Raw genomic sequence first — 27,541 nt, forward strand, 5'->3', positions numbered from 1 at the left:
ACACTTGAGGGTTCCAATGGTGAATTTTGGCACTGCTGCTGTCCTCTTGAGCAAGATACTTCACTCAGATTCCACCAGGCAAACACCCAGCAGTAAAAATCTGCTCAAAAAGAAGTCAACTTTGGACAAAGCTGCCTACCAAATAAATTAGTAAATCATTCACTACAAATAAGTTTTAAACTAGCTGTTTGGATACACTACCATTAACAACCTGTCCCACCAGCACTGTTTTACTACACATGAGCTCCGAAGCAGAATAACATTACAAAAATAATTGTACAGACTGGACATTTCAGATTTATGAAATGCGCTGTTTTATTTCACGATGCACTGTACACCACTGATGGCCAATGGGATATGGCACACAAAGGCATTTGGACCCAATATGAGGAGGAATGAATATTGGTTGTCCAAATAAAACAAATAGCATAGGAATACAAGAATGGGCTTGACTTCCAAAAAAGAAACATCCTTCATACGGGTTACTAGAGCAAAAACGCAATTGGAAACTGGGATTTTCATTTTTTCGGGGGGGGGGTTACCTGTTTTATTTGCTGCAGTGAACAAGTACGATTGTTCGCTGCGGTTTTTCATATTCTTTTATCTAAAAGAAGAAGGTGCGTGGGACACATTGTGTTGGGTTAGGGTTAGGACAAAAGTGTTGGGACAACATTGTTCAGGGACTAAAGATACCCACTTTGCCTCCTCACCTTCAGCCAGGACAACCTTTCCTGCTGGAACGCTTTGGCGTAGGAGGAGAAAATCAAATAAACCTTATCAGCCTAAAAAAAACCCCGACAAGAACGGACACATGAGGTCACTGGGCCAATTAATTAATCAACTACGAGAGGGGAAAAAAAACCCTGCTATATTGCAGCTTTTTATTCTCACACGCGTGTGCTCTGCTATAATAAACAGCAGGAAGGCACAGGACGATACAGTTAAACCACGAGCTACAAGGGAGTCTTGTACGCTGGCATGCAGCTGGCCCGCACATCTGGCTGGGCACACACCCCGCCCCCCCCCTCCCCGTGCCCACTCACTCCCTCCAGACAGCTTCTCCTGCCGCGCACGCCCACTGGCACACCGAGCACGCTCAGACGCCCGCGAGAGGGTGGGATCTGCAACAGCCGATGGGAACAATTTAGCCCCTTCTACATTCCCAGGCCTCAGTGTCTGGGAAGACTACAGTGCACGCTCTCCTAAAAAAAAAAAATCACAGAAGCGCTCATACACGCAACACACACATTAAGACATACAGTACTATACAGTATTACACGGATGTACATGGGCAGTAGCTCTGATGATCAATTGTATAACAATTGTACAGCAAGAGGCAGCTCATGTGGCTCAGAGAAATCTGACATGAAAATAAGCAAGTGAGCTATTTGTTTAAATAAAAAAAAAACACTCTGAAGCGTTTCAATACTTGATTTTAGTCAGATGTGTTTCACTTTGGGCTCAGGGCCACAAAATATAAGCCCTAGCACACTGCAGGTTTGTCATCAGACCCAACCCCTCTGGATCTGGCAACTGAGTTCAGAGATTGCGTACCGTATTTGTGGCCTGAGTTTTCGTTTCCCAAAACGGTTCCAGTTTTTTTTAAAACAGAAAACACCACGAGATCCGATTTTTTTCCATTTAACAAAATGGGAGACGGGCTGAAGACGCGATCCGACCACACAGTGGGAGGCCACATCGCGAACCTTGTCCTGTTTTGCAGGCACAAAAACCCCCTCGGAAATGAAGGGGTCGGAAAACCCGAAGGCCGATGAAAATCAGAGGGGCGAGCTCATCCACTCTGGGCCTGGTGTATCTTCACTGCCTGTGCCAGGAGCAATGTCGCAGACCTACTGAATCTAGGCTCAAGCCCAGCTGTGGCATCCTAGTTTAAAGCACAGAAACGAAACCGATGGGATCCCACGCGAGGCTTTTAAAATCCATTCCGCTTTAAAATAAATAAAATCCCTTTTTGCAAAAGGAAAGGAAATATTAAAAAGGCATGCAGTCCAGAGAACTCCATTTCCATCAGCACTGCTTCAGTCTTTCCTTCTGGCTGTTGGGCCCACTTATTTGACAATGGTGCCATCTGCTGACCGGAACAAGAGAATGCAATTCTCAAAAACGGAGGTGTTGGGTTCTGCTGGTGTTTCCACACATGGCATCAATCGAACTACACTCCCCCACTCTGAAAACAAACCTCGAGTAGGCCTAGCCTTTTCACAGTGCGTGGGCTGGAAACTTCCTCCTTCCTCCCAAGACCCACAGACACACTGGTGCTCCAGCGTCAGGACCGGACAACACTCCCTTCTCTTCTGTGCTGTTGGGTCTCCCCGTTCGATATTTTGCGTAGCAGCATGTAAGAAAGGCCGAGCGCGTGTCCTGGGTCTGCGTTTCTCCAAGTTCTGTCTACCAGAGACCAGCTTCCTAAGGCCCTCGTGATCTGAGGACTGCTTAAGCCAAATAGCGGTCAGCGTTATCGGCATCCAGTAAGAGCAGGGGCTGGTGCTGTAGATGCAGCAGGAGACTGCAGTCAACCCCCTTTTGGGGCAGTCCACTGCACTCGTTGGACGGGTCTTAGTGTAACCAGGGGAACCTCTGAACACAGGGCAGCCTGATCACATAGCCAAAGCAGCCACTGCCCTCTCCCTTCGGTAACACCTTCTTGAGGTCAAAGGGGACTCCTACACTTTGCCCCTGAATTACGGTTCATACACAAACAGGATGCAGAACAGCTACCGCTTGTCAAACCGAACACTAAACTGTCCCCTCCCACCCCCGTTGGTAACGGCAGGAGTATAGTTAAGCCGAGAAGGACCTGTACTCAAGAGCCTTTGAGTATTGAGGGCTTCAGCACAGATCCCTCTGGAACAGGAGCAAGACATCTGCCAGCAGGGTACGGCTTCACTGGTTGTGATTAACCCTCAACGAGCAGTGCACCAGACCCCGAACTACGGCCTACAGCCTTGGTGGGTGAACAAATGAATAACCGTGCTCCTGGTTTGGGATTCTAAGATTCCCTTGGGCTCTTTAGATCACCCAAATACACAACAGTTGTCACTCTTTGAAAGTCCTTCGGGTGGCAGGAGCCCCATCTCTTTGCAAGCCTGCAGAACGTGCAGGAGAGCCCCCGAAAGAGCCGCAGCTTGCCCGCAACACCAGCCAGAGCCGGGCACGGTCTCACACGTCTGCCCAGAGGTCCAGGATAACAAGGGGCAGTCGCTGAAGGCAGCTCGTCTCCCCAACCCCCCCCCCCCCGCCCTCAGAGGAAGAGGTTGATCTTGGGCGGCACGGTCTTGCAGCCGGTCTGGGAGAAGATCTGCTCGGCCGCCGGGAAGTAGGGCACGGCCCCCGAGACGGCCCGGATCACGTCCCGCCGGTGGCACATCCCGCGCTGGCACAGCTCCCGCCGGGCGCAGCGCTCCACGTGCAGCCGGCTCAGGGGCAGGAAGGGCACGAAGCGGGTGATCAGCTTCTCGGGGATGATTTTAGAATGGTAGAAGCCACCTAGAAGAGAGAAGGAAGACTTCTCAGCCTGCTGACCTCCTCGGATTTCAAGCTCAAAGGCAACTATATTTACAATTATTCACATACTTGGCAGCCAGCAGCGATATATTATTATTTTTAACTCCTTACACTTATATAGTGCTTTTCTGGACACGCCACTTAAAGCGCTTTACAAGTAATGGGGAATCCCACTACCACCACCAATGTGCAGCCCCACCTGGATGATGCACCAGTCCTCCCCACACACCAGCTATATCACCCTGCAGCCCATCACTGGCAGCCCCACTGGAGCTCAGCAGGTGTGAGCCTGCTCAGTACCTGGACGGGAGGCCTCTTGGGAAAAACTGAGGTTGCTGCTGGAAGAGGTGTTAGTGGGGCCAGCAGGGGGCGCTCACCCTGTGGTCTGTGTGGGTCCTAAAGCCACAGCATAGTGATGGGGACACTATACTGTGAAAATGGCATTAGCCTTCGGATGAGACGTAAAATCGAGGTCCTGACTCTATTTGGTCATTAAAAATGACAAGACAAGAGTAGGGGTGTTACCCTGGTGTCCTGGCCAGATTTTCCCCCTGGCCTTTACCAATGATGACTTCCTAATACTCCCCATCTCTGAACTGGCTTCATCACTCTGTTCTCCTCCCCACTGAGAGCTGGTGTGTGGGGAGCCTATTGGTGCAATTTGACTGCTGTCGCACCATCCACTGGTGGTGGTGGAGGGGAGTCCCCACAGTGCTTTGAGGAGTGTCCAGAAAAGCAATATACGAGTGTAAGGAATTACTATGACCCCAAAAGACAAGCGGGCACAATTATTCAATTCTGTACTCAATCCATGCACTACATCCAACTCAGTTATCTGAACCCATTTAGTTAGATAAACGTATTAAGCACATATTCAGTTTGAGAAGTATTTTAGTCCTTGCTACCAAGCGGTCGGAGTCCAGGGACAATTTTGAGAAAAGATCGCCACCTAGTGGACTATCCCCAGTAGTGCAGCCAGCTGACATCCTCCAGGGGTCAATCTGCACACCACTTCTCCAATGTAAATATTGACAAATTACTTAACTGTTTTCTGATGTTTTTTTTCCCTTTAAATATTTATTATATTCACTGGTGCACCAACAATAGCTGGAAGCAGGAGGCAGGAGTGATATTCCCCAGTTGAATGAGGATTTTAGGATTTAGCATTAAGATTTTAGGGCAGTAAGATCATTTAAACCCAGAATGCAATTTAGCCAGGATACTTAGGTTAAAACATTTGCTCCATAATTAGTCCGAAGCTTGGGTTAAGGGCTCATCCGAATGATGGTTGGTCTTATTGCAACACAATTCTCAGATGCCCTACTGGTTTGGAAATTCTGACTGAGAGGTCAGAGCGCCCCCATCTGGTTTTTGATCTGAACAAATCAGGCAACAAAAGTGACAAAGTTGCCAGTTAGCCAGCTGGTTCCAAAACAGTAGGGAAAGTTACTGTGTTTCGGACGAGGAAGACCCATACCAGCAACGGCATTCTCTGCACACTCCGAAGAAAGCTATCGGCTACTTTAAAACAATATTCAATAACTCTGAATAAACCATACACACCGTATAGGGCAGGCTGAACTGCATTTACAAAGAAAGGACAGAAGAAGGCGGTTTTAAAGTTGCACATATGGTGTAACTGCATTAACCTTACGACTGAAGCATTTCGTAATCAATTAAATCCTGTGCAAAACCTACCTCTACCTCATGACGATTTCTTATTAATTGCACATCTCCTGTCATTGTTTACACGTCTGCATTGTTTACATCCAAACTGTTTACTTGTACATTGTCTACTGTCTCTTTGTATATTGTCTTGATGCACTGTCTGCACTTTGTGTTTTTACACTTGTTCTAACAATCGAGAGACTATCTGTAAGTAAGAATTCCATTGTACCAGTACATATGGCAACAAAGTTCAAGTTCAAAGCCTTGTTTTCTAAACTCATAATTGCATTTATTCACTAAAGGCTAGTCGTCGGCCTAAAAGATGCTGTCTTTCGCTGTTTAATAATGTACACTGGCATCAGGAGGGTTCCTGTATAACGAATGGGATCAGGATTGGGCTGTGTGACTCGTGTGATGTTTGTTATACCTCCTCCAAAACATATTTCCCCAGCATGCGATAACTGCACTGGCGGCTCTGCTGGACGTTAAGAACTGAGCTCGGGAGTCTCCTTGCAGGCGCGATCGAGCCGCTCGCAGGGGTCAGACTACGCCGGTCAAAGCAGAAGCGGCCTTACTGTTCTTGTTTTGGAAGACGGCCTGGGCGATGGAGGCCTCCAGGTCCTCCAGGCGGATTTCCTCGCGCTCCTGCCCCGAAAGCCTCGTCTCTAGGGCACGCTGGTTAATGAGCTCCTCACCGGCGGTGCTGAGAGAGGGAGAGAGAGAGAGCGTAAACACTCACACACTCACACACTCACACACTCACACACTCACACACTCACACACTCACACACTCACACACTCACACACTCACACACTCACACACTCACACACTCACACACTCACACACAGGCCGGGTCACAACAGCTCCCGCCACACTCCCAGCCTTTCTCACAGAGCCGGAGTCTGACAGCTGTTTGTCACCAGGCGGGACAAACAGGATTCTGGGACATGGTTTCCCTTTTACCAAAAAAGAGCAGCACAGGGAATATTTCCAAGAACATGGGTCCCCTCTTTAGTAAAAATAATAATTCCTTACACTTACAGAGCGCTTTTCTGGACACTCCACTCAAAGCAATTTACAGGTCATGGGGAATCCCACTACCCCCACCAATGTGTAGCATCCACCTCCATTCCCATAATGGGAAAGCATACTAAGCAATTGTATTATACTCCATAAACACACAATTGGATTCGTTTTCTAAACAGCTTAAAAGGCAAATCGCCAGTGCGCAGCCCCACCTGGATGATGTGATGGCAGCCAGAGTGCACCAGTCTGCTCCCCACACACCAGCTCTCAGTGGGGAGGAGAGCACAGTGATGGAGCCAGTTGGGGATTATTAGGAGGCCATGACTGGTAAAGGCCAATGGGAACTTTGGCCAGGACAGTGGGGTAACACCCCTACTCTTTAAAAAAAAAAACACCCTGGGATTTTTAATGACCACAGAGAGTCAGGACCTCTGTCTCAGAAGGACGTCGCCTTTTTACAGTATAGTGTCACTATACTGGGTCATTAGGACCCACACAGGCCACAGGTTGAGCGCCCCCTGCTGGCCCCACTAACACCTCTTCCAGCAGCAACCTTAGCTTTCCCAGGAGGTCTCCCATCCAGGTACTGGCCAGGCCCACACCTGCTGAGCTCCAGTGGGGCTGCCAGGTGAGAGCTGCAGGGCGATCAGGCTGTGGGCTCAGACTGTAACATGCACTACGGAAATCCACATAACAGGATACATAGGGAGAAAATAATATTAAATCCCTCTTTTCTTCTTGATACACCACGAGGGTTTACACGCCGCCTCTTGCAAAACCAGTAATGAATCAAACGGCTACAAACCAGGAGTCTTGTTTACCCTTCCTAGGGGAGCCCGTGGTAAGACAGGCCGGGGTCAGAGCCGGTAGGGTACCTGATGAAGATGTAGATGGCCTTGCGGTAGTTGGTCTGGAAGACGACGTGGGATGGTCCCAAGAATGGAGCCAGGACGTCGATCAGGCCCGGTGGCATCTCCTCCATCTCGTCGAAGATGAATATGGAGCGGGCGCAGGCGGTGAGGTTCCCTTCCACCCACCTCTTGAGCTCAGTCTAAGGCAGGGGAGGGGGACAGAAACCAGTAAGACCGTCAGTGGTACAGGGATGAGCTGGGTGGGGGGTGGGTTGCTGTCTGTCAGCATCAGCTCTTCATCCTTGCTGCCTATTCAGCAAGAGTCAACTAGGCACTTTCCTTCAGTGCTTCTCCCCTAATCATCTGCAGGAATGGAAACGCAGATCTAAATGCATTTCAGTGCATTACAGGACCAACAAGCAACACCCAGAGATGTACAGATTGTAACATATACTATGGAAATCCACATAATAGGATCCCATTAGGATTCCATATTTCAAAATCTGTATATAAAGCATATAAAACACCAATATAATAATTATAAGTAATAATTGCTTACACTTCTGGACACTCCACTCAAAGCACTTTACAGTTAAGGGGGAATCCCACTACCACCACCAGTGTGCAGCCCCACCTGGATGACACGCCAGTCCGCTCCCCACACACCAGCTCCCAGTGGGGAGGAGAACAGAGTGATGGAGCCAGTTCAGAGATGGGGATTATTAGGAAGCCATGATTGGTAAAGGCCAGGGGGAAATTTGGCCAGGACACCTCTACTGTTTTCGAGAAATGCCCTGGGATTTTTAATGACCTCGGTTTTACATCTCATCTGAAGGACGGCGCCTTTCTACAATATAGTGTCCCCGTCGCTATACTGGGGCATTAGGACCCACATGGACCGCAAGGTGAGCGCCCCCTGCTGGCCCTACTAACACCTCTACCAGCAGCAACCTTAGTTTTTCCCAGAAGGTCTCCCATCCAGGTACTGACCAGGCTCACACCTGCTGAGCTCCAGTGGAGCTCCCAGTGGTGAGCTGCAGGGTGATATGGCTGCTGGCCAATATCTCTGATTAGGATTTAGTCAGGATGTACAGTCCCAGTCCTGTTCCTGTGTGTCAACCAGCCCAGCCTCATGCAGGTTCCTCAGCAGCATTCGAACTGATTTCCTGTCCCAGTCGCTGGCTGCTCCCCCAGACATCCTTATTTGAGATCTCCGCTTGCCTCTAGCCGGTCAGGTCTGAACACCTGCCTGATCTGCAGTCAATGTTTCACACAGCTTGCTCTTGCAGATCTACCAGAAAGGCTCACAAGCTCATTGTGAAGAAAGTTCTGTCAGGATTTAAAGGAAGACTTTAAAACGCTTGTGTACGCATCGTTAGGCTCCACTGGGAAACAATTAAGACCAGTGAGAAGCCCAGTTATTGCACAGAATCATGCTCACACAACCTCCTTCCCGACACCCCCTGTGGCTGAGCCAGATACTTGGGCACAGCAGGATCTCACAAAAGCATCTGATGCCTCCTTAAGACCCACCTGTTCACACTGGGCCTGCAAACCAGCCAGGCCCCAGAGCAAACTGGAATCTCTGCCTGCGTGATATCTTAGTTTCCACAGCCAGGAATATCTTAACCATCTAAAATTCCCTACCTACAACTTTCATCGCTGCAGAATAACGGTCAGAGGCCCAGTCTCACGTGAGGAGGGAGGGATGGGATATACTTTGGCAGACCTGCACTTTTTTTTTCCCCACCCCGAAAGTTGGAGAGCTAAAGGGAATATCCAAAAAGTCTACACCTCTCAGCGGCCATCTGCTGCTCTTATTACGCTGAGTTGTAAACTTTCAGTTATACTGCTCTTCTGCTGTGCAAGCTCTGCAGGGACCGGAGCAGTTTCTGGCGAAGTTTCATCATCTTTCCATCTTGCAAAAGCCTGCGATTACATTGGCCCAGATATCTGTGATCTGAGCCGAGCTGGTTATTAGCTAACCGTGAGTGGGAGTTCCCCAAGTGGTGCCACCCAAAAAGGGTGAAGACAGAAGACGCAGACAGGGCTCTTTCGTGCTTTTCAGCGAAACACTGTCTCCTGCATCTCGCTGGGCACCTGCAAGCCGGCAGTGAGGTCAGCGCGAGACGCACTGCTCCTCCAGTTGGAGCTGACTCTCCCGTAAGACACCATGGCGCTTGCCATGCGTCAATGGGATGAACAGCCAATCAGAATAGGTGGGCGTGTCAGAGGGGCATGTCTGCGGGCCCTTAATCCTTCTATGGCCAAAAAGCAGTAATAATAATAATAATAATAAATAATAAACTTTATTTTATATAGCGCCTTTAAAGGTGGCTTCTCAAAGCGCTTTACAGGATGACAATAACAATAAATAAGAAGACTACAACAATAAATAAGAAAAATTTCACAAGACAGGACACAATTATAATTACAGCAATACAACAATAACAATAGAGGAGACCGTGGAAGATGGTATTAAGAAGAGCAGAGGGGTGAAGAATGGAACCAGTTAAGTAAAGGCTTTTCTGAAAAGGAGGGTTTTGAGTCTGGATTTGAAGGAGTTTAGAGAAGGTGACTCTCTAATATCCTTGGGCAAGGAGTTCCAGAGCTTGGGGGCATAGCAGGAGAAGGCCCTGTCGCCCATACAATGTAGACGGGCTTGGGGGACAGTAAGGAGGGCAGAATTTGAAGAGCGGAGGTTGCGAGGTGGGGAGTAGGGCGATAAAAGTTCAGACAGGTATTGAGGTGCCAAGCCATGTAAAGCCTTGTAGTAGTAGCAGAAAAGCAGAGTCTTGTATGCGTACAGACTCCTATGCCTGCGTACCATAAAAACGCTTGCCGATTACATTTTTTTTTTAAGTACCTTATGATACACTCCTAAAATGGGGGATTTTGCAATGCAGGCTGCTTCATTCATTCACACTCCACCATTCCGACATTGCACATTACTCTATGTCAGACCCACTAACCCTGAAGCACCTGGGGGTGCAGGAATGTTCAATGCCTACTACCAGCCAGGACACTCCAGCTAAAACCCCCCCCCAACACTGTTCAGTCTGGATCCTGGCAGAACACAGCAGCTTTTAAGGTCCTATACAAGGGGACGCCACCCGTTACAAGTGAGGTAATACAGTACCTTGTAGTGCTGCACTCGCTCTGCGGATGGGAAGTGAAAGGTGGGGATGAACTGGTGGATGTAGGGGCTGCCCATGGTGGTGCCATACAGGTGTTTGCCCAGCATGGAGCTGACCATCGTCTTGCCTGTGCCCGAGGAGCCATGGAAGGACAGCACCAGAGGCCGGTCGGGCCTGTCCTTGGCCAGGAAGTCGGCCACGGCCTCCGAAACCACCTCCTGCGCCAAGTGCTGCCCGTACAGATTGCGGTAGAGGTCCCATTCCAGTCCTGGGCCGGCGCGGGGGAGGGAAAAAAGAACCGACTGATTTGGACTGAAGAGCCTTCCATTCGGCCCAGAAACCTCACATGACTGGCTGGAGTGTGGTGCCAGGACCGCACCCAGCCGTTTCTCGGCAGACCTCGGCTTTAATAACGGAGCGGGGCGGATTGTTCCAGACACCCACAACCCTTTGTGTACAGAAGTGCCTCCCTGTTCCCAGCTTTAAATTTCGTTTCGGGACAACGCCTAAGGAATTCGTTTGGCAACTCCCGCTCAAGGCCTAGAACTCAGGTGAGACCAGCATCGGCAAAAGAAGCTAATTATTTAACGACCAATGGCTGGAGTCCGTTTCAGGCCTGTCAGTTGCCTGTGAGGCTACGTTAGTGGTCTTGCAATTGGGAATCAGGTATTAAACTATCTGCAAACAGCTGTTGCTGATAGAGTTGGGGCCCCGAAAGTACCGTAAAACATAACCCTCAATTCTGAGAAACATACACAGAGAGCCTTTAAAAGTTTTATTCCTCCAAAATTTTGAGGACTTTAAAGGAGCAGCCTGAAGTCTACTTGTTGATTTGATAAAGGGTTAACAGAATTTTATTGCACAAGGCAACCCAAGGGTTTTCTGCATAGCAACAGTTATTATTTATGCGCACAATTAAAGACCTACAGCACACTCATTTACATTTGTACTTAAATGTCGCTTTAAAACACAAAGCAGCACCGGTTTTGATTCTAGTTAGCGGGGAGAGCTGCCAGAAAAGGACACAGTAACTCCTTCCCTCCCAATAACAACTTTTGCAAAACATTATATTCCTTTCCAGGCAGATGTTAAGTCGGCTTTACACGAACCGAACTGACCACAAGTCAATACCGTAATCTGTAGAGTTTAAACTACAGTGAACTCCCCAGGGTGGTGATTAGCAACAGCCTTCATTTAGCCCAAACCCAGACAGTCAAACTTCTGGGTCACCTCTTTCTAAAGCCGGGGAACACTTGTAACTTATCGATGCGTTGAGCGGTTTGCTCAAATGCTCGATCTCTTTCAGTTAAACTGCTCCGAGCCTCAGAAACGTGAAATTTAACGGTAAACTATAAAGCCTCCGGAATTAAGAGCTCTCCGGAAAGTGCTGGAGCTTGCTGCTTTGCAGTGTCACATCTTAGAGTACAATTGTTCTTCGAGCATATTGCACATTCACAACTGAAACAACAGCTAGCTAATTCTTTCTTCACATTGTCACAAGAACTGACAATGCGGAGGAAGGATTTGCTAGCTGTTGGGAAGCCGGTAGAAAATTCGTCAGTGCAGAAACAATACCAAGTTATTTGACTCACTGAGTTCCTGGTACGAAGCAGTACGGAATAACTGTCGTCGTGCTGACCTTACCTTGTATGTCTGGTTGAAAATCGCAGTCACAGCTGTTGTATATTTTGCAGTAAATATTGTTTAGCTGATAAGCGGCAGGGAAAGAAATAGGCGAGAGGGAAAGCAAAACGACAAACACGGCTGTCATTCTCTCCAGCAGCTCCATGACTGAAGCGCCAGCACCTTCCTGTAGTTAAACGAACACCCACAAGAGGCGCAGAACATTGTAGTCTCTTTAAGGTCACAAACGCGCTCACTCAAAGCGCACGGTTCTCGTTCATGAACTACAAATCCCAGAGTGCATCTGGGAGACGCTGGTGTAGCTGTGCGAGACTGGTCGACGTATAGACCCGTCGTGTTTCATACGTCATAGTGGGCTTTTTTTATTCCCTGGGATTTGCGGGCAATTACATTTGTCATTGCATATCATAAATACACTTGGGGAAATAAAAGATGTGAGATGTTTTGAAATACTACAGTTGCCTCCAAAAACTATTATTGGCACGTGGAAATGTCATTGTTTTTTTTTTAAAAAGCTGGAACAAATTTTATTTTTCCCATGACGCAAATTTTTTGTAACCAGCAATGGCTCTTAATCCCCTTAACTGTTGGAATTGAACACAAATCAGCACACGTCCACAACCTTTCCTGTAATGGGGTTAAGTGGGTGGGGTGGAGAGGTGGCTCAGGATCTGTGCCTGTGGCTGGAAGGTTGCTGGTTCAAATCCCACAGCCGGCAGAGGAATCCTACTTTGTTGGGCCCCTGAGCAAGGCCCTTCACCCCAGCTGCTCCAGGGGTGCTGTACAATGGCTGACCCTGCGCTCTGACCCCCAACTTCTCTCCCTGTCTGTGTGTCTCATGGAGAGCAAGCTGGGGTCTGTGAAAATACAAATTCCTAATGCAAGAAATGCATTAGTATTGTATATGGCCAATAAAGTGTTCTTATTAAATTATTGTGGAGTACATTGTCCTTTTCTCTTTTGCAAGGCAGACAGGATTAAGCTGAACTCATAGAGCCCATCGTTGTAACAACCCCCGAGGCTGGTCTCTAAGAAAATGAATTTACTGGTGTGTTTCGCCAGGTATCAATTGCGTGTGCTCATTAATTGTCGGGTTACAGAACAGGCCCACAATTAAGGCTCTGTCAGCTGACCAGAGAATGAAATATTATGTAACACAAGAACAATATTTTCAAATCGCATAGGCAGGCTGTCTGGAGACTGCGGTGGAGATTGGGGAATCTGTGCTGTTATCCTTTAGTGCCAGGGCCATTCTCTGAACACACTGTAAAAAAATCATCGATTTAAATTTGTGCTTTCCCCAGCTGATCCCGGCGAGACTGGATTCCCAGGACTCAGATAAACAGCTATCCTTTCCAAAACTTGGGGGTCTGTTTACTTAAGTCATCTGATATTCTGAAGAGGGCGTTAAGCAACACATGAGACGTGTTTGCTCAGCCTATCAATTGGAGGCTGTTGGCACAGCAGGGCGGCCGTCAGTGGAACCCAAACCAAAAAAAGTGAAAGTAGAGTTGTCTGAGATTCCAGCCAGAGAGCCTCCAGACCTTTAATCCAACCACATCATCATACTAGCGGTTGGAAGCAAAACCTCCCATATGGACAAAGGTTACTTGGCAGACTGAAAGGTTATTATAAGACAGCCGAGAGCACAAGATTGGTGTACAGGTGGAGGTCAGGTAACAGCTATTATCTGTATGATGTCATTTATTTCTGTATCCAGCGTGTTGCTCAAACCTAGATAAGGCCATTTGCCCTGTTTCTGCTTTGGGGAATATGCAATTTAAATAGATTTATTTAAAGGATAAATGTATATGCTAGTTTCTTTTTGTTGGTTCCAATATTAATACGCCTGAACATATAATCGTATAAACATATAACCTGAACTCGTATAATCCTGTTTCACAGCCTTCACATTGATTGTGTATGAATATTAATTTGGTGGAATAATTTATGAAAAGAAACCATAACCAAAACACAATTCATGGACACGGGCTTATATTTTATTTATCTTGGAAAACAATAGGTAAAATATGGCATATATACATAGGAAAAGTATGTAATTTGTGGTTTTTACAAGTAGGAAATGAGATAAGAATGAATATTTACAGAAGAAGATGAAACACTCAATTCTGTACAACAGGAGAGGAGACAAAGAGCATTATGGGAAATTATGCAGACCAGTGCAACTGTAGGTTTTTAATGAGTTTTTTTCCTGCTGTCAATCCAGGACGTTAAAGTCCCCAATGGTCTCTTTATGTCATACCTCAACACCCCCAATCTTCCTTTGCTTGATAAAGGAATGAGCCACTGTCTCATCTCAGCTCATGTTGTCTTGCACTTAGCTGCAGTTTTCCCCAGACAATTTGGGAAAAAAGTAGTTTGACTGGGACTTGAACCGGCAATATCCCAGAAACCAGCAAGTCTTGCTAGGTCACCACAATGGGTGCTATGATAAAGGTTGTCACTCTAAATTCTGATATCCTCACAGGAGAGTGTCCAGAGCTCACTAGTGGAAAAAGAGGCAGAGATGCAGTAGCCATCAGATGAGTTCACTGCCTGGACACACGGACACCTTTTGAGGCTGGCCTTCAACCCCTGTAGAGGTGTTCATTATGACGAGAGGTCGTTTGAGAATACTGCTTTAAAAATACAACAGCTCAACAGGAATAAAAATAAAGTTCGGTTTATGAGACCTTGCGAGCAGAAATCAAATCTATCCTTCAGTAAGTCTAAAAAGAGTGAAAGAAAAACGTACAATTTTAGTACCCATGGCCATTATAAGGCCTGAGTCCTCCTCATTCCTGTCATTTAATGGAAGGAGAAATTGATTAAAATCAATTGTAAGCATAGGGACAAGGAGATGCTTTGCCGCTAGAATATTTATTTTTGATGTCCTGTAGGTTCAATTGCTCCCTGTTTACCCTCGTTCAAATTATTTTCTTCACTCTGCTGTTCTTGATCCCAATTGCTTGCATGCGAAAGTCACCAGGAATAAGGTGCTGCTGAACCCAAGGCAGTAGATAAAGCTGGAGGTGGCTTTCAAAACACTCATCCTACCAGCTTTAGATTCCAGAACCTCATTCACTTTACCTCTGAGCTTCAGGCGCATGCAGTGCCACACACCTACCTTATAATGTGTGTGTGAATAGGACTGTGTATACAGGCTTTTATCTCTCAGTAGCAGTGGCAGGCTGAAGGTACTGTTCGCAGCAAGGAGGACTAATCACAGCCCCCGAGAGTCACAGCTCAGCAGATCTGGTTGCTTAATCATCTATTTCCGGAGAAGTGAAACAATTTGGCTCTGGGATGCACGCCTCAAAAAAGGCTTATGATTCACCCAAAAGAAGACAGGAAGTTGAATGCTGAAAGCATCTCGGCTCTGACAAAAATAGACTTGGGCTTTCTGACCTCAACTCTTAAATCTCTGGTGAGGAAACCAGGAGAGTTCTTTGATTCTTTTAGTCATGTGACAAACACATGACTAAACAGTCCAGTAACATTACTAACATTAAATAGTCCCTAATATTTTTTATGCTGGTAATACCTTTACTACATCTCAATTTGACAACTGTACCAATTTCATAGATTTTCCAGTACTTTGTGCTCAATACAGCAGCTATAATACTATAATAAGACAAAAAAGACCACACATTACTCCTGTGTTGGCCTCAATGCATTGGCTGCCAGTGCATTATATAACTGATTCAGTTATTTTAATTCAAAGCGCTAAACGAATGGAATGCGTATGCATTACAATCTGTTCATTTTTATAGTAGGTGTATTTTGATTAGGCTCTCTAGAAATTTTATATAGATGTTCATTTTGGAAAGGGTGTTCTATAAATAAAGATTATTATTATGCAGATCCCTTGTTTAATGAAGTCATCTGGAGATCCTTTGGAATAAAACTATGAACATGCTGTATGTAGCTCAACCAGTGCCTCTTTTATATGTACATTTGTTAACATTAACAAAATACAAAGGCTCCCCCTTTTTTAACTGATGATTAAGGTTGACTTATAAAATCTGCTGGATTGTGTTTTTCCAGGACCAGGGTGGGCCGCCCCAGTATAAAGTACTGGGCTGATTAAAAATCTGAAGGGGAAGAGAACCAAAAATGTCCCAAACAAGGAATAATAGCAGGAGATCATTATTAATATTTATATTAATATTATTAATAATCAAAGGCTAAATAATTATGGCAATGCCAATTGAAAACTGCTCTCAGGAGGAAGTCATCGGATGTCACCGTGAAATAAAGAGTATTTTTAATTTTGAAAGATTTTCCAAAAGAACTGGCAGAGGTGTCAGTCATCACTGCTGAGAGTTTTGACTGCTTCTGCTGTCACTGACGGGCACGCAGAAAAGTGTGGCTCAGCGTTAAAAGCAGGTTCATATCACGTCTAAAAGGCTCAAAAAACAGGAATAAAAAAAAAGACCCCCTCATTCTGCAACATATTCCGCCAATGTGCCTCAGTTCAATCCACCAGACAGTAATTTACAATTTCAGAGACAATAATAACAACAGCATCTCAAAACACAAGAAAAAAAAGAATGCTTGAGCTTAATTCAGTAAAAATGTCAAATAAAATACAGATATATTTTACAATTATTTACAAACGCAGACAAGGGAGAAGGTTGGTATGTGTTCTTGGAAATATTTTTTTAGCCAGGTTTGCTTAGTGCAGCAGGAAGTCGCATTATCGGCTAATAAAATCAGTATATTAGGTTTTATGCTTTGGGTATGAGCAGTGATGACTCAGCACATCACTTCTTTTTCAGAGCGAACACAGGCTCTCTTTCAAGGAAAAGCTCTGCAACCATCTAATTCCGCTGTTGTTGTCTGTCTACACAATAGGCGCAGAGCTACAGACACTCCATCTCTCAGCCACTAACCTGACGGTCTTCCTTAAAATAATACATCATTACACCGGTTTCCAAAAAGGAGATATGGAGGCCAGATTGAATCCAGTTATCCTCAGCATTTTCACAACACTCGATGAATTCTCTTCTGTAGTGGCCAAAATGGTGTGAACAACGGCATTCGGAGATACAACTGATTTCACAGGTGCAAAAGACTCAGCTGACTGAAGCATGAAGGCGACGGAGAGAGGTGTCCTGTACAGGGGGGCTTGCGTGTCCAAAACAGGCGCGCAAAAAAGAAAAAGCAGTTCAGGAAAAATGACCTTATCCCGACATCGTCAACATGCAGATATAGCTCGTTTCCTGCAGCTCCTTGCTCAACAATTCCATTATTCGTCACTAAGGCAAAACTTTTACAGCTGCACGGATGAGCTGAGTAAGGCTCTGTGGTACATAACAATCAACTCGATGTTGACTCGAAACTTCAGACAACTGCACAAGAGCAAATGGCAAAGATGTGTCACCTGGAAGGTTAAAGTAGCTTAGAAACTACTTTGGCACAGTACATTCCCGTATGAGTTCTATTGTTTCTACAACTGAAGAGTCAAACACATTACCGAGGCCAAAAAAGTGCTTTGTGTGGCTGATATCTTGTCTAGGTATTTTGCGAGTTCAGTATGTCCCAGATATTGCCCATGCTTTCATGTGACACAGCCAAGTATACTGCCCTGGTATTCAATTCACGCGGTTAAGGTCAGGTTATTTGACAATACATTGACAGCAACGCATGAGCAGTCTTTGACACAACAATTTGGGTCAAAATATGGACCGCCAGCACTGGATCACAGCTCAATGTACAATGAGAACTACGAGACAAGGGAATTTTAAAGCAAAGTATTCGAGGGCCAGATTGATCAAAGACTCTGCACTGAAAGTGTAACTCAGATCCTCCTAAAAGAGTAGGCAGATCAGCTGTCCTTAAATACAGAGAAACGTGGAGGTTTCCCTGCTTTTAGTGCACGTGTTTGCTAGCTTTTTGGTGCAGCAGCTGCATTTAAATGATTTTTCTTTCCTTAGATTTCCATCAGCTATAATCTGGAGGTCACAGAATGCAGGTCAATTTTTAAGGTCTTGAGCTCCACTCAACGCCTGTTTGTCTTTGCCTCGGGGGTTTCTCATATTTAAGTCGACATCTGCCTTTCTTTGAAAAAGGAAGCCAGTTGCACTTTGGCAGAGCGACCCTGATAATCTATGCCCCTTGTGCCTTTTTCGGTGATGCACAGCAAATCTCGAGCATATGCTGCTTTAAGTTCTCTAAGCGCAGTCCCACCCCCGTTTCCCTGCAGTGAGCTGTTCCAGCCTGGTGCAAGAGATTCAGGGGAAGGTCATTCCACTGTGCAATATGGGGGGGGGGAGAGGGGGAGCTATAATTCACTGTGCCGGACAGGAGGCTCCAGTTTGTTGGACAGTGCAGTCAGGACCTTGTCAAACTTCTCATAACGTTCTGCCTGGCTGCCCTCTACACCCCGGCTCCCCCATAGAAGCCGCATCTGAAACTCTGTCCGGAAAATCTCCAGGATTTCTGGGCGCTCCTGGAATCCTGCAAGAAAAGAGGGAAGAAAAGTCAGGGATGATGCCCACACCAGCGACACTTCCAAAAACAGGCCCGCCATGGACTTCAAGCAGGGAACTCTGGGAGGTTTCTGTACAGAACTCTACCTACCCTGCAACTTGGTCTCAGCATTTGTGCGGTAGATCCCCCCGTGGTGGGCAATGGTACGTGCCGCCTCCAGGTGACTCATCACCACATCTACTCCGGCGTCCGTGCTCTCCCAGGGCTCCACCCCCTCTCCGATGGCCACGCCCCTCTCCAGCAGTGAGAGCAGGGGGACAATGTGGGGGAACGAGGTGTTGGAGAGAGGACAGCTTTCTGAGGGAGTGAGACAGAGAGAGGAGGAGTTAAGAGGATAGGTCTGGCAGCCAGGCCCTTTTATATTTCCATATACATCCAGGTGGGGCTGAAAACTAGTGGGGGTGGAGGGGAGTCCCCATTACCTGTAAAGTGCTCAGTGGAGTGTCCAGAAAAACACTATATAAGTGTAAGCAATTATTATTAATTATTATTTTCTGCTTCTGTGTGCCTTTATTCCAATTAATCCTTAATTTAACCAATCCTAAATCCGGGCAGAGTGGTGGCACTGTGACTAAGCATTTGTGCCTGTGGTTAGAAGGTTGCCGGTTCAAATCCTGTGTCCGGCAAAGGAATCCTACTCCATTGGGCCCCTGAGCAAGGCCCTTAACCCCAGCTGCTCCAGGGGTGCCGTATAAATGGGTGACCCTGCGCTCTGACCCCCAGCTTCTCTCTCCCTGTCTGTGTATCTCATGGAGAGCAAGCTGGGGCCTGCGAAAAGACAAATTCCTAAAACAAGAAATTGTATATGGCCCATAAAGTGATCTTCTTACTTAGTGAAGTCTAGAGGACAGTTTTAGTGAAAGCCAATAACAGAAATCTGTTCTGGTCTGATTGCATTTCTCCAGCAGTAGGGAAAAGGAAATTGTCAGGAAAATGCCCTGCCCCGGTTCTAGTGCAGGTTTAAAGTATACACAGAATACACTGGTGCTGAGAATTTAGTACGCTGATTTGACAACATGGCGCAAGTGTAAAGACTGTAACCCTGAAATGTAATAATGCAGGCATGGCCAGCCAGAGCAAGAATCCAGCATGTTTTATAGATTGCCCTTAATAATCTGTTTAAAAGGAGTGTGTTACACATACAATTAGCTTTTACAGCAATATATTCAGGAAAGTACTGGTCATAGTAGGGCCGTAAATACATTCTTAAGTGAACAGCTGAAGTGGTACAATGTTTATCAGAAATGATCAGGCAAAGGTGATCCACAGAAACTACTGGGCTTTGGTCATCTCCGAAGCCAGAATGGACCACCCCTGGGCTGCAGATCGCTCCAGAAAGCCATGTCTTTCGCGGTGTGGTTACCCCTGCCGTCGTTCATGGTCTTCATGAAGGGCTTCAGCTTCTTCTCGTAGAGGATGGCTCCCTCCGTGTGCCGCTGGCGCAAGGTCACCCACGTCTGCTCCAGCCTGGCGATCTGAGCGGCCGGAGGGAAAGGGAGGGTGAGACACAGCGAAACAGAAGAGACTGGCTGCCGCTTTAATAATGGTAATTGCTTACACTTATATAGCACCACTCAAAGTGCTTTACAGGTAATGGGGAATCCCACTACCACCACCAGTGTGCAGCTCCCATCTGGACGATGCGAGGGCAGCCATGGTGCACCAGTCCGCTCACCACACACCAGCTCTCCGTGGGGAGGAGAGCAGAGTAATGAAGCCAATTCATAGAGGGGGATTATTAGGAAGCCATGATTGGTAAGGGCCAATGGGAAATTTGTCCAGGACGCCGGGGTTACACCCCTACTCTTTTCGAGAAAACGCCCCAGGATTTTTAATGACCACGAAGAGTCAGGACCTCGGTTTTACGTCTCATCCGAAGGACGGCGCCTGTTTACAGTATAGTGTCCCCATCACCATACACTGGGGCATTAGGACCCACACAGACCACAGGGTGAGCGCCCCCTGCTGGCTCCACTAACACCTCTTCCAGCAGCAACCTTAGTTTTTCCCAGGAGGTCTCCCATCCAGGTACTGACCAGGCTCCCACCTGCTGAGCTCCAGTGGAGCTGCCAGTTGGGAGTTGCAGGGTGATGTGGCTGCTGACATGTTTGAAACGAAAGCCTCCCCCTTCTCTGCTGAAACAATCGCATGAGCTGCGCCTCCACAAGCGCTCCGACGCCCGTCCCCGCGTTACCTGGGGCAGCTCCAGGGCCCTCATCACTGCGGCGAAGCCGAACATGTTGCCCAGGTTGCTCTTGAGCTCGGCCGCCAGCTGGATGGTCTTGTGCAGGAGGGCGGCGCGTTCCTCCGTGTTCCCGGTGCAGCCCAGCAGGTCCACGGCCATCATGATGGACATGGTGTGGAACCTGCGGGGGAAGACGTCCGCATCGCCAATGCAATCAGGAACACCAGCAACGAAGCCCCCCCCCCCACCCAGCAGGAAGAAAGAGCCGTGCCTGACAGAGATTTATCTGAAGAGAGGTCTCCCACCGGTAAGAACGACAAGTTCATGGCAGAAATCAACTGGAGCAGATTTTCGTTTTAGAACGAATACCTGGGATCCATCCAAACTGACCTCATTTTTGGAGGAGGGAGGACAACACCAGAGTGCCCAGATGAAAATCCAAGAAAAGATCAGGAGAATGTACAAACTCTGGAACTGAAACCGGGAAACTTGCAGCTAATAGGCCGTCGCTCTAACAAGGTAGGAAGTGGTAGGAAAAGGCTATGACTATAGCATAGTAACTTAAGGCCCAAGCCTTAAGGGAGTTTTTCCCCTTGCATGTGTCTTTATTTATATCCCCCTCTTGCAGCCCCAAACCCTCTCACCTCTCCAGCAGGTCCAGTCTGAGCTGGTGTCCATGAGGAAGGGTCAACAGCTCCAGGCCGGAGCTCACTCCCATCATCCTCTGCGTCTCCTTAGTAACGTCCAGTATCCTAGCAACCTGCAGGCGAACCAGAGAGGGACAGCTGAACAGCTCTGTTCATGTCTCCTGAAATGAATTAATTCTTTCGGCCTTTATCAAATAATTATGGCAATAAATACCACCATGCATTCCCAGCCATTTATTGGATTAATCCCCAGTTCCTCACACCATTTTCCGCAGTTCAGATGTTAATTGAATTGGTCTCTTAATCTCCTGTTAGCTGTGCAGTGGGTATGAATCAAGTTCTCTGTTGCATGGCACTGGAGAGTTTTATGTTCATGATGCGTTGAAGGGCAGAGGTGGGTCAATCGTTCTTCATTAGTGAAAACGGAAACTTACTCAAGGAGCAGGGTTGATATCTTGAGCATGGGGCTGGATAATGGATGGGTGACACGCAACAGTATTTGCAAAATGAATAAAAAAGCAAGGGCTCCAGGATTGGAACATTGTTTCTGCAATGTAGGAAAGGGACCATTCCCCCAAGTGGGAAGAAGGCCAAGAGGTACAGTGGACTAATTGACTTTGATCTCCAGAGGTGATGATCTCTTTGCCCTTCTTCGGTTAGCAGTGGGGGGAATAACTGCTGGCCTCATCTTACCTTGAGCTGAATTCTATTCCTGAATTCAAAGCAAGCAACACATGATTTAAACACTCCCCCTCCAAAAATGATAATAATAATAATTGCTTACACTTATATAGTGCTTTTCTGGACACTCCACTCAAAGCACTTTACAGGTAATGGGGACTCCCCTCCACCACCACCAATGTGCAGCCCCACCTGGATGATGCGACGGCAGCCATAGTGCGCCAGAACGCTCACCACACATCAGCTCTCAGTGGGGAGGAGAGTAGAGTAATGAAGTCAATTCATAGATGGGGATTATTAGGAGGCCATGATTGGTAAGGGCCAATGGGAAATGTGGCCAGGACGCCGGGGTTACACCCCTACTCTTTTCGAGAAACGCCCTGGGATTTTTAATGACCACAGAGAGTCAGGACCTCGGTTTTACGCCCCCTGCTGGCCCCACTCACACCTCTTCCAGCAGCAACCTTAGTTTTCCCCAGTTGGTCTCCCATCCAGGTACTGACCAGGCTCACACCTGCTGAGCTTCAGTGGGGCTGCCAGCAGTGAGTTGCAGGGTGATATGGCTGCTGGCTACTGATACTAAACTATCTATGATACCTAATGTTTTCTGAGCTGTGGGTGGTACTGTTCACATAGATACATTTGCAGATCTTGGGATTGCAATCCTAACCTTCGTCAAGAAGCATACCGTACACTGAAACTTCGAGGGGAGCTACGGCCCTAATCCCACAGACCGGCTTACTAAATATCCATAACAAAAGAGATGACGGTATCACAACACTTTACAAAGGCCGAATGAAGCGTAAACTCCCGAACTTTGTGAAAGTGCTGTGGGCCGCAGTGCTTTCGCAAGCCCCGGGCCTCACAACAAGCAAGACCGCGAGTTCCCACGAACTGTGACGCGATGCGGCCCTTCCCTCACTGAGGTCCTGCGATGTACACGCGAACAAATCCGGGCTGTGCAGCGGCCATTTCGCCGCAGAAATGTTGCAAGGCGACCTGCCCTGCAGAGTTAGCGAGCAAATTGCGTGCGTCCGCAAAACCCTCTCAAGGTCGAGAACTAAATTTCGACCGGATGAAAAGAGCTGTGTTCCCAAGCCTGCTTCTTTACAAAGTTATAGGGCTACATCGCCTCACTGGGTGTTTTTTTTACCTCGTTCTGAATCACAGGACATGGCCCTGCGCAGACCTGGACATTTTGTCTATTTTGCGATGTAAACTGCGGGTTTTACAAGTGACTGTGTGCATTTGACTTTTATCATGGCTTGAAATGCACTCCTCATGGCCGATTCTTTCTAACCCCAAAAGCATAAAAATGTTGCCGTTCCCCTTTTAACGTCTCCAAGTATACAGTATGACTTCCTACGCCAGCAAGGATGCCACCCACCCAGCTTAGTCATGTTAGGAAAGGCAGGCATGGTCACCACCTTCCCCTGAAGCTGCCAGCCTGAGCCGTTAGAGCAGGGACCAGTAAGTCAGAGGCCTACCATGCAGTCAGCCTTGGTGATGTGCTTGGCAGCAGTCTTCGCATCCACCTCGGCCAGTAGCTCCTTCACCCTTTTCAGGACAGACATCTCCAGCGGCTTGTTTTCGGCCGGCACCAGCAGGGACTGGTACCCGTTGGGCTTGAAGGCGGAGGTCATTTCCACCAGGGGCAGAGGGAACGAGTCCTCCCCCAGCTCCTCCCTGCCGCCTGGGCACCCCCCCGAATCTAACACCTGGCCGGTCTCCTCCACCCGCAGCCTCTCCACGTAGCTCTTGGCGGGCAGGGGCCCGGGCGTGGGGGTGGGCCGGAGCTCGCAGTAGTGCCCGCCTGCCCCGTCCGGATCCGCGCCGTTCGGAGGGTAGTACCCGTGCGCTGGCGTGGAGTGGGCAGTGGGGGACAGGTCAGCGCAGGACACGTTATTGTTCGAGGAGGGGCAGAGCTGAGGTTCACTGCAGCGCCGCATCACCGGGGAAGTGGGCACCACGGCTGGCACCCTGGCCACAGCCGGACTCTTGTGCCTGTTAACTGGTGGGCGCAAGCCAGACGAGAGGAGAGAAACAGGAGATTAACGTTATTTCCAAGGGCTACTGCCCCGCCAATGCGAACAGGTCTGACAAGTCGGCAGCTGCCTTTTGCCTGGAAACGTTGCTCAAATGCATTTCTGTTCAATCAAATACCGCCGGGCTCATTTTTTAAAATGAAAATCAAAGAGTCCTGCGTCAGTGGCGTGATGGCTTAAGTGACTGACTTATAAGCGTGAGGTCGGGTGTTCAAATCCAGCTGTCGCCACGAGTTTTCTTTACAGGGGCAGAGCAGTGGCACTGTGGCTCAGGATCTGCGCCTGTGGCGTTGCCGGTTCAAATCCCGCAGCCGGCGGAGGAATCCTACTCCGTTGGGCCCCTGAGCAAGGGCCCTTAACCCCAGCTGCTCCAGGGGCGCTGTACAATGGCTGACCCTGCGCTCTGACCCCCAGCTTCTCTCCCTGTCTGTGTGTCTCATGGAGAGCAAGCTGGGGTCTGCGAAAAGACGAATTCCTAATGCAAGAAATTGTATGTGGCCAATAAAGTGATGTTAATGTTAATGACTTGTTCGAGGTAAGAACAAGTGGGGCTCAGGCTACAGAATGGCACAGAAATGAGAGGCCAGGAGAGGACTCACTGGAGCTGTACGCTGGCGAGAGGGGGGTCTCGCTGACCGGAGACATGGGGCAGCTGAACTCCTGGATCTGGTCCATACTGAGCGCGCAGTTCCTGATCGCCTCCTTGTGGTGTAAAGTGGAAGGGCTGCAAAGTGAGCAATAGAAGGAGATGAGGTACAAGCCGGCACCTGCTCCCTAACGATTCAAACGCAGGAGGTGCTGACAAGTTTGTGATCAACGTGAGGGGAGAAGACTCGTTAACGTCATGCATCATGGGAATAACAGGAATAACTCCATCACATACCTCAAAGGCATGTACTTGAACTCTTTGTTCAGAAAGAACGGCAGTAAAGCTCGAGAAGACTTCTACCTCCTTTCTCACGATTAACAGCGAACAGGAAGAGGGAGAGGTGCCATCGCACGTGACCAACCCATGCAATCAGGCAGCTTTGCAGTGTCCGTCAGTGTGGGGTGCAGTGAGAGCAGCAGGCAAAGGCGCTTATTGTGTGCGTGGAGGACAAGCGGGAAGCTGCAGACCCGAGCAGATTCAGTGTCGGCTGCTGACAGGGAGTTTTTTGTGTGCGAGCCGTGTGCACCACTACAACCCCACGGGATGGGGACAGCCACTGCTGAAATCACCTCATCCCCTGCTCGGATCCCAGACACGTCCCAGAGGCTAAAACCGGTGTCCTGCGCAAGCACAGGTCTGCACTGCCACCTGGGCTGGGCTCCCTATGTGAATAAAGACCACACCGTCACGACCACCCACAATCGGAGCACAACCCTAGGGAGAGTCCCGCCAACGCCCCTCGCATTGTTCCCAACCCCACGGCAGTCCTCTCCAATTCCAACAAACGCCGGCGCATTAACCCATCAACCAATCATGCCTGTCTTTCATCCCCCGCACCCACTACATCCCAGAATACTTAAACCCTCACCACCATCACCTCAACGCTCAGTATTGGTTTTCACCAAGTGGAGCTCCTCATCTCTGTCTCGAGATAATTTCTCTGATAATTTCTTGGCTTCCTGACCAACGGACCTGTCTTTTGACCGCGGCCTTTGAACGGCGATTCGGATAAATACACTCTGATTTTTGTTCTAACTCTCAAGATCCTATAAAAGGCTGACCCTGCGCTCTGACTCCAAGCTTCTCTCCCTGTCTATGTGTCTGTGTGTCTCATGGAGAGCAAGTTGGGGTACGCGAAAAGACAAACTCCTAATGCAAGCAATTGTATATGGCCAATAAAGTGATCTGATCTTATCCTTTAGTCACCACGTAGGGTCCTACAATTTATCTGGCCAGTGCTGTAACACACCCAGAGCAAGCTCTGAACCTGGAGGCACGATTCTTGGTAGTCCAGATATTTAGCTAGAAAAAACAGAGCTGACGCCTTTCAGGGACATTTTGTCTGTTTAAAACATTGCGGTAGTCTCAAGACTGCGATGTGAAGCGTGAAGAAATGGCTCCTGCCTTGAACCTGTGACTCTCTGCTGTTGATCCTTCCACGACAATCTGTAACACTGGACTGACGCCGTGTCAGGATTCTCTGGGAATTTAAGAGTTGTAGAGAAAAGGGCATGGGGCTTGTTGGGTTAATTAAGATGTGCAATTTGGAAAGGGATTACAGGAAATATAGTACTAGAGCTTTTTGTACGCAGGATAGGCCCAGTTGAAGCACTGTGCATTGCAGCTGTGTTAATGAAGCACATAGTTTGCCTGTACTTCCCCAGCCTCACCTGTGAGGGATGATTTTCTCGGTGGTCAGCCCATCCGTCATGGTGACACTCCGCCTCTTGATGTGTGCTCCTCTCTGATTGGTGGGAGACTGGCTCAGATTATGCTTCCCATTGGCCAAGGCAAAGCTGGCCTCCAGGTACCGGAGGGGCAGAGTGCGGTTTATGGGACAGTAAATGTGGGCGCCACTCTGCTGGGATACGGGTCGCCGATTGCCCACATAGTAGTGCACCAGGGCCGGTACCGAGTCGAAGCTCTCGCGCTCCAAAAGGTACTGGACCCGGGAGTACGAGTCGCTGGATTTGACCAGCACCTTGCTGATCTTGAAGTGCAGGACCTCATGGTTCCAGCGACTGGTCAGGACGTAATCGCCGACGCTGGTCAGGGAGTCCCGGATCAGGAAATCACCGTTCCTCAAGACTAGCGTCTCCGAGACCTGTCGAGAAACACGCGATCAGCAGCGTGAACATCATGACATCAGCGCCTGTCTGCTTCAACAGAGATGGCAAAGGAAAACTGGGAGATACTAGCTTCAATATGTACTCTTGACTCTTTACACAATATTACTAGAGTTTTGAGTGGTTTCTGACAGTACAATTAACATACTTAGTTATTAATAACAGAATAAGCTTCCTAATATACTCAGTTATTAAACCCTGAGATATCCCTTCAAATTTCCAATATTTGGCTGGAACAAGACCAATGCAAAGGTTGTCTTAGGTTGGGGTCTTTGAATCAATTGGTATCCTCAATAGTTTAAAACCTATAGAAAATCTGGCGTTAAATTGGCCGGATTAGGATTACAGGGGAACGGCAAAAGTATTCGAAAGATTGAGGAGCGCATTCAAACCAGAATGAAAGTGCTTTGTAACCTGTAAAACCTCACAAAATCGACGAAATTATCCAGCTAGTTCTGTGAACGGGGCAACAAAATGTCTGGTGATGTGTGCGGCCCTATGACATTGTAACCATTGTAGACTCTTTAAATCCAATGGAAATATTGTTTCGATTTTGGTAACGGTTCGGCCAACAAATATGACTTACTAGTTAACTCCGATCATGGGGGATCATGTTGGAACATTTTCTATAATTTCAATGAATTCATTTTTTTTTTACAGAGATTTAACGACCAGTCTGAGAAACTGGGACTGCAGTTAACCTTTAAGTGGGCCAAATGTTCTCCGCAAGCCTTAAAGTTGTTTGTACTAAAGACACAGAAAGGCCTACAGATTTGTGACTCCTAGGAATCAAGATTATTATGTAACAAACCATAAAAACCATAAGAGTTACACGAGAATAAGGGAAATGCTGTTCACCAC

General features: G+C 47.8%; 2 protein-coding genes across 5 annotated transcripts in view; both read right to left on the reverse strand.

Annotated features, from left to right (window-relative positions):
- Positions 1-290: 290 nt before the first annotated feature.
- tor2a (torsin family 2, member A) lies at positions 291-12,105 on the reverse strand. Its single transcript, XM_088614746.1, has 5 exons — positions 11,853-12,105; positions 10,211-10,476; positions 7,096-7,271; positions 5,769-5,896; positions 291-3,507 (listed from the first exon to the last, which is right to left on the reverse strand). The coding sequence occupies exons 1-5, from the start codon at positions 11,995-11,997 to the stop codon at positions 3,263-3,265; spliced, it is 960 nt and encodes a 319-aa protein (XP_088470872.1). The 5' UTR covers positions 11,998-12,105; the 3' UTR covers positions 291-3,262.
- Positions 12,106-13,830: 1,725 nt separating this feature from the next.
- Positions 13,831-27,541, reverse strand: part of LOC148643916 (SH2 domain-containing protein 3C-like) — an 80,913-nt gene continuing 67,202 nt past the window's right edge. For all 4 annotated transcript variants that reach the window (XM_088615435.1, XM_088615436.1, XM_088615438.1 and 1 more), the window contains 8 exons: positions 26,225-26,658; positions 24,505-24,629; positions 23,348-23,871; positions 21,177-21,292; positions 20,542-20,713; positions 19,711-19,822; positions 18,438-18,644; positions 13,831-18,314 (listed from right to left, as the gene is read on the reverse strand). In XM_088615435.1, the coding sequence (XP_088471561.1) occupies positions 18,139-18,314; positions 18,438-18,644; positions 19,711-19,822; positions 20,542-20,713; positions 21,177-21,292; positions 23,348-23,871; positions 24,505-24,629; positions 26,225-26,658 (1,866 nt within the window). In that variant the 3' untranslated portion in view covers positions 13,831-18,138. The remainder of the gene's footprint in view (positions 18,315-18,437; positions 18,645-19,710; positions 19,823-20,541; positions 20,714-21,176; positions 21,293-23,347; positions 23,872-24,504; positions 24,630-26,224; positions 26,659-27,541) is intronic.

This window comes from Lepisosteus platostomus, chromosome 21 (genome assembly GCF_059453375.1).
Source record: "Lepisosteus platostomus isolate fLepPlt1 chromosome 21, fLepPlt1.hap1, whole genome shotgun sequence".
Classification (NCBI taxonomy): Eukaryota; Metazoa; Chordata; class Actinopteri; order Semionotiformes; family Lepisosteidae; genus Lepisosteus; species Lepisosteus platostomus.

Bases quoted from the DNA above. Each gene is read 5' to 3' on its own strand.
- tor2a (XM_088614746.1), bottom strand. From the start codon at position 11,997: ATGGAGCTGCTGGAGAGAATGACAGCCGTGTTTGTCGTTTTGCTTTCC. The intron at 7,272-10,210 runs GTACTGTATTAC...CCCCTGCCTTAG, and splicing joins AGCGAGTGCAGCACTACAAG to ACTGAGCTCAAGAGGTGGGT. The intron at 3,508-5,768 runs GTAAGGCCGCTT...TCTCTCTTCTAG, and splicing joins CGTCTTCCAAAACAAGAACA to GTGGCTTCTACCATTCTAAA.